Source organism: Mercenaria mercenaria, chromosome 5 (genome assembly GCF_021730395.1).
Source record: "Mercenaria mercenaria strain notata chromosome 5, MADL_Memer_1, whole genome shotgun sequence".
Classification (NCBI taxonomy): Eukaryota; Metazoa; Mollusca; class Bivalvia; order Venerida; family Veneridae; genus Mercenaria; species Mercenaria mercenaria.
The window spans coordinates 35,570,337-35,577,736 of NC_069365.1; the positions used below are offsets into that span (position 1 = coordinate 35,570,337).

At 35.6% G+C, this 7,400-nt stretch overlaps 1 protein-coding gene across 1 annotated transcript in view; it reads right to left on the bottom strand.

Annotated features, from left to right (window-relative positions):
* The window catches only part of LOC123556778 (uncharacterized), a 39,226-nt gene extending 33,196 nt beyond the window's left edge, over nucleotides 1–6,030 (bottom strand). The window contains exons 1-3 of the mRNA XM_053543180.1: nucleotides 5,895–6,030; nucleotides 5,337–5,559; nucleotides 3,663–3,796 (exon numbers count right to left, since the gene is read on the bottom strand). Of these exons, the coding sequence (XP_053399155.1) occupies nucleotides 3,663–3,796; nucleotides 5,337–5,559; nucleotides 5,895–5,962 (425 nt within the window). The 5' untranslated portion in view covers nucleotides 5,963–6,030. The remainder of the gene's footprint in view (nucleotides 1–3,662; nucleotides 3,797–5,336; nucleotides 5,560–5,894) is intronic.
* Between the last annotated feature and the right edge of the window lie 1,370 nt (nucleotides 6,031–7,400).

Below are 7,400 nucleotides of genomic sequence, written 5' to 3' on the forward strand. Positions count from 1 at the left end.
CGAATAAATTTGTTTTACACGCTTGTAAAAACATTCTGTTAGCCAATTAATTGAAGGAAACGGTCCAAAAAAGAAACAATCTTAGATAGAACTTTAATGCAAATTATCGTCCATGAACAGGCTCAATCAAACCGATCCTGCAATATTTTCGTTTATGTCATGTTGGGCGACCTGTGGATTGCCACATTTTTATTTTGTTAGTTAGCCCACATTTGGCTTTTAAGCTAAAGCTGCTTACCCCTGGTTTTATTTCTGAGAAGGAAAGTATAGTTCAATACAGGACATTTCAAGGAAAAGTGAACTACCCTGACACTATACCCTATATAATTCATTACCTTTAGCGACTCTTTATATAGGCAATAATTGGTGAAATCCTAAATCATTGAAAGGCTGACAAGTTAGGACTTATCCATTTTACTTCAACTATCTTCTGAGCACTGAAAACAGTCTATTATGGTGAATTATGTTTGATTTCTCTTTGTTCCGAGGCATATTATTTTTTATCATGTCAAATGTTGCAAAATAAATCAACTTAATTTGTGCAGAAACGGTTTTTATATTAATTAAACCGCCAGAATACATATAACGCTCTTTAAACTTGTCATACGAATTACGCAAAGTTGCAGTTTTATAATAACACGTTGAATAATTTTAAACATTATTTAACGATATTTGTCTCAAATGAGCATATTAAGTGTAGATGTATCAAGATTAGATCGCAAGTATATACGCTAAGTTAAGTTACAGGTTTGAATAATTTAAATGTCGAATATTGGCCTTCAGTATTTCTCGCTTATATGTCACCTTGAAGAAATTACTTGTGAAAAGGAAAAACATTTTCTCAGCTCATTACATGAATGTCTGGTGAGCTTCTGTGAACAATTGTAATGATCCTTTAGTTTAGAAAAAAAAATTCAAAGAACTTGCAGCATTGCAGCACTTATAATGTATTTTCACACATAACGACAAATTTCAATCCTACTGAAGTATATTTATTGCAAACAGCTAACTTGATTTTCATGTTTAGTAGAAACTGCCAGCCCTAGACACTTTATCATTTTAGACGGTAGAAGCTAGCCAACTTTTTGTACGACTTTTCTCTGAAGTCTTTGTGGGAGTACGTACAGTACACGTTACTTTACAACGCATGGTTTCCTCTTGATGCTAGATTTTATATCAAGACTGAAATAAGTTGTCTCTGGTTGTAGATGCACATTGGAATATCCGGTTCGACGGTGTCTAGTTTTGGTGGTAACCGGGTTCTGTCGAGTTACCGCAAAAACAGTTACCCAAGGCCGGATATTCTCATCTGCATCTATAGCCGTAGATAGATCATTTTTCTTACATACCGGTTGTTTTGTTGTTGTTGTTTTTTATTTTATTTTATTAATTAATTAATTTATTTATTTATTTATTTATTGCCTCAAACTAACTTATTTTGAATCCAGAAATATACTTTATGGAACGGAGAGCAATTATGAACGTTTTTTTAAATTTTTTATCGTAGTTTATTTAAACAAGTTACAATCAATGCACGAATCGGTTGTTAGTAACAACACGAGAGTCATCTAGCATGTGCTGGATGCAGATCGATTTTGCCGGTGTAATGAAGTATTTCGACCCCCATAGAATAAAGACCCCCCGGTCATTATTCTATAGAAAATGTGACTCCTTTCCTGTAAAATATTGACTCCCCTTATAATAAACTGACTCCCTTTGAAAACTCTATAGAATAACGACCCCCCGGTCATTATTCTATAGAAAAATTGACCCCTCCAAGTAAAATACTGACTCCCTAAAGATGACTCCCTTCGAATCTCATAGAATAACGACCCCCGGTTATTATTCTATAGAAAAAGTGACTCCTTCCATGTAAAATACTCACTGCCGAAATTACTACATTCCAACTCTCATACAATATCGATTCCCGGACATTATTCTATTTAAAAAAGTTACTCTTTCCGTGTAAAACACCGGCTCCTAAAAAGACTTTCGACGATAATATCTATTAAAAAGTGATCCCCATCAAACCTAACGGACAATTTTACTAGATCTACTACTCTAATACGCTCAATTGCCAATAGTTAACATTTTGATTGTACTACTACTACTGGTGCCGCTACTTCTATTGCTATTACTACATGTACTTCTTCTTCTTCTACTACTACTACTACTACTACTACTTCTACTACTACTACTACAACTGCTACTACTGATACTACCTGCTATACCTGCTTCCACTAATACGTCGTGTACATCTACCTCTTCTTCTCCTGCTGCTGTTGTTGTTGCTGTCACTTATTCCTCTGCTGCTGCTGCTGCTGCAACTGCTACTACCACTGCCACTACTACTACTACTACTACTACTACTTTCTATTGTTGCCGCTACCGTACTTTACTGCCACTGCTAAGTATTGCAAATTCTATTAATACTAATTTCTATGCTAGCAGTTTCTTGTGCAGTTTTCTTCTGAAGAATTACTTCATACCGAAGTTTGCAGGGATTTTTGACACTGGTGTGTTTTGTGAACGTATTGTGAAATGTTATTTTCCTGAAAAAAAAAATGTATACACCAAGATACAGCGTCTAGAAATAGTATCCCCTTTCCCGTTGCGGAATGCTCTGCTTTCTGTGTCAAGTGATGGTATCTGGGGCTAATGGTCAAACGGAAGGACGGACGGACGGACAAGGGCAAATCTATATGCTGCCCTCCCCCGAGTGGGGGCATAAAATGCAGCAATTAGACCTTAGATACATGAGTTATCACTAAATTTGACCAAATGACCGGGGGTCGTTTTTTTATGGGAGTCAATATTCTTCGTGAGGTTCAGTTTACTTCACGTGGGGGAGTCATAGTACTATGATCTGGAGGTCATAATACTATGACCGGGGGTCATTATTCTATGGGGGTCGAAATACTTCATTACACCGGCATCAGTAAAATCACCAGAATCTCTAGACCAGTGTGCTATAATCGTTTACTCAACTGTGACAATTCGATAGAATTCATTTCCAGACATACACGTTATATCGTAAAAAACACTTAGAATCTAATTCTTTATTATTTTAAATTATTTACGAATGTACACGTCTGTACATAGACACATCATAGTTAAAAAAAATCAGATGTTCTTTTTTCTTTCAAAGACGAGAGATGAAACTGACTAGTGTATATGTTTCTAATTAACAGAATAAATGGTGAAGGATAAGAATTGAATTTCTAGATTCCCATCTAAATATGTCATAAAGTTAGGAAGAAATGCACAAAATATACAGTAAAATCTATAGATTAAACAAATGGATAATAAATCAACAAACTAAAGAGAGAAAGCCTAACCGGCGGGAAGGGGATTAGTAAACAAACAATGAACTATGTTTTCCTCCAGTAATATTAGTGGAAAAGTGGTCAGTTGTTTCTCCGTGTTTTGTGTACAAAACTATGGGAGAAAATACAACATGTAGTTTGGGCAAAAATTTCTCTGCTTTCTTGTGCACTGAAGCTAAAGAGAAAACTAACCAGAGGGTAAAAATAACCAAGGATAATGTACAAAAACTCATTGAAGGAAGGAATCTAACAACTAGGTTTGTGTGTGGGGGAGCGGGGAGGTAAACGGCTGATTTTGGAGATCGGTGTTTTAATTAAAAACATCTATGTGCCTACCTCAGTTGGTTTTCAAGTGTGCTTATTCGTGATTCTTTCCATTTACAATCTATACATTTTTCTGGTCTCGCTTCTTTCTTCTGTGGCCTCTGTGACTGTGTTCTTTCGAGTTTTCGGTCTCGCTTGTAAAGGATCTGAAATGATTCCCATTAAACTGTAATAAAATTTCTCTTTATTCTACATCTTATTTAACCTCAGTTTTTACATGATGTTTAACATAATATACGAGAGATGTTCGGAAAGTTTCGGGACAAGTGCCGTAACATATTATTTCTTAATATTTTTACACAATTCTTTAAACATACATAGCTCCATATACCTTTTACTCATTCTCAGAAGCAAATTTACAAAACTAGAAATAACACGTTACCATAGCAACGTTAGGTAAACGTGAGCGGGGAAACTAAATGTATAAATAATTGCAGAAAGTTTATGTCGTAAAGTCGGACACAATACAAATGTCAAATTTCTCAAAATATATTCCCCAGAGTACTTCACACACTTCTCGTGTATGCGAACCCAAGATATAAAGTAGCTGTCGAAGTTTTCTGTTAGTATTCCCCTGATACACTCCGGGGAAACGTGGGCCTCTCAATTCGTTCTTGATTGTGGGGAACAGTCGAAAGTCATGTGGTGCTAGGTGTGGTGTGGTATAGTTTTAATATTAAGCCTAGCTAGCGTTGTCTTGATAACGACACACGTATAGGGTGCTGCGTTGTCATGGTGAAGATAGAATTTGCCGACAAGCTCCACCATCAGGAACGAATTGAGAGGCTAAAGTAATAATAATAATAATTAACGTGTTATTATTTTTTTTAAAATTTGCTTCTGAAAATGAATCAAGAGTATATCGAGCTATGTATGTTTAAACAATCGTGTAAAAAATTAAAAAAATAAGAATGTTAAGGCCCTTGTCCCGAAACTTTTCGAACACCCCTCGTAATACAATTCACCACTACAAAATAAATGTTACGGTGTCCCGTTAGTGCCAAAGATGGTGAGAATGTTAAGTCATCATCGTTCTTTCGACTTTTCAAATCGTAGTTTCGATTTGTCACCATCATGATTGCTTTCGACTTTTCACCATCGTAGTTTCAACTTTTTCAATCTTAGAATCACCTTCCTGTCTCCCATGCACACAATGCAGTTTACCACTATACGAGATAGAAAGTAATTATGTGGTCTAAAGTTACACGCACTTTGTTACCCTTGTATTCGTCCATTGTTTTGAATCGTTACACGCACTTTGTTACCCTTGTATTCGTTCATTGTTTTGAATCCTTTGAGCAGAGTAACAGGATGGTGAAAAGTCGAAACAAGGAAACCACGATGCTGAAAAGTCGAAACAAAGAAAATACGACGATGAAAAGTCGAAAGTAACAATTTATAATCGTAGTTCGTTGTTTTGATTTTCATCATCGTATTATCGACAATCGTAGTTTCGTTAATTTTCGACTTTTAAACTATGTGTGCGATGGCCCTTATGGGACACCGTTAAATGTACAGTACAGAGATTAAAGTTTCCGCATGAAACACATGTATTGAAGCTAATCGGTCCATCTCTTCTAAAACAAGGATTTTTTTCTTGATCCCCCTTTATAGTACAGGACAATATTTTATCATAAGCAGTAAACCCTACATTGTAAGTCTTAAATACATTGGGATTAAACTTACATCTGTTAATTCTGTAATCTCTTCCTTTAAAGACTCTAGAGTGTCTTTATATGTCAGCTTGCAAGTTTCCAAATTTTTACTTTTTGATTGCTTTTTCTTTTTTCTGATTTTTTCTCTGAACTTATGTAATTTTTTTGAGTCTTCTGAAATCGTAGTGGCATGTATTTTCAGCTTGTCTGTAGAGTGATCGAAGTCTGCAGATCCATCTGTACGCTCATTTTGCCTGATAATATATTTCAAATTAAGCATGCAGTCAACTTTAATCAGGATGTATCTTACCTGTTATCTACTTTCGTGTTGACAAAACAACATTTATAAATCAAATAAACACATAAATTGTACATTTGATTTGTATGTGCATTTACATGTAAATCGAACTTAGCTAACATTACATGTACAACTAAACAAAAAAATAACAAGTGTAATATTGTAAAGAAGAAATTTTAACCTTCCTTGTATCAAAATGTCAAAAAAGAAAAAAACAACTTTAAAAACGAAAGTATTAAAAATATCAGGAGCTAAAAATAACACTGAGAAAGAAATAAAGGTTTAACAAACATTTTATCTTCTGCTAAAACATCATTTCCACTATTGTAGCGTCTCCCTCTTTCCCTTGACAAAGACATTTTCCGATTTTTCGAATATTATTTTCTCTTTGCAGACAAACAGACCAGGAAGATTAAATATGTGTTATTACCTGGTGATCAATAACGTTAGAAGAATTTACTTCCCCTGAGTTCACGGGGCGGATCAAGAAGGCGGGTTTCGAGAGAGGATCAAATGTGTGAAGATATAATTAAAATGATAAATCTAAGTTCTCTTGATATAGGGTGATAATTATTTGCTATATACATAACACCAGCAGCTCCAAGGTTCGAGGCTTTATGCTATAACTATGATAGAAATATAATGCAATTCAAAAGTTGTCATATTTTAGGAATCTGACATAGCAAAAATTTTCAAAACGGAATGCTTTTAACATTTCAGTGACACCACTGATGGGGTCAGACAACCTCGACTTTTAACTTCCACCAAGCTCGTAAATCTAAAGACAATGTAAACTTTATGTAAGAGCTAGTCTGATATGATAAGTACCATCAAGAAATTATACAAGAAGGAAAGAACTTTCATTAAGAAAATTGCAACATTTATAGTGTATGAAATTGTTTGCAATATTGCTTACATAGAAAACAAGATAAAAAGTCCTCCGTGGGATACTTAGGCTTCGGTCTTTTTCGTTGCTTTTAGACAAAATTCCTATCGTAATACCGAGCTTTTAGATTGTGAAAACACAAATATGCTTACGTAACTAAATAAAAAGCAAATCACCAAGAAACGTTAACGTACATACCCATTTAATGTCTTTACAGATGTCAACAAAGCAGCACAGGAGACAGTTATCAAACCAATCCGTTTCTTTAGCAGATTCAGAACCTAATTTTCATGGAGTCTTGACCTGCCTCGTCCTCGCACAATCAAAGAGAAATACAGCCAAGTTTATAATAGTTTCCGTCATCGAAGTGATGTATATATTAGCTTCATTGGTGCAATAGTTTGGAATATGGCGCAATCAGAATTGTTAAGACAATTGTTAAGATGATTGTAGCCCGCCCGCTTAGCTCAGTAGGGAGAGCGTTGGCCTACGGATCACGGGGTCGCGAGTTCGATCCCTCCCCGGGCGAGGCGTATGTTGTCCGTGACGATATGATGAAAGACATTGTGTCTGATATCATTCGTCCTTCACCTCTGATAATTCATGTGGGAAAGTTGGCAGTTACTTGCGGAGAACAGGTTTGTACTGGTACATAATCCAGGAACACTGGTTAGGTTAACTGCCCGCCGTTACATGACTGAAATACTGTTGAAAAACGGCGTTAACAAACAAAACAAAATACGATGATTGTTGATTTAAATTGTATTATAGAGAACGTTCTTGTCCCTTATGGCAACTACGATCTTTGCCTTCTTGCCTTCTAAACAGTACTCGCGCTTTTATTCAGGCTTTCATCGAATAAGAATCCCCGGGTTAGGAGTCATATTAATATGTGAGGTATTGGCTCGAGG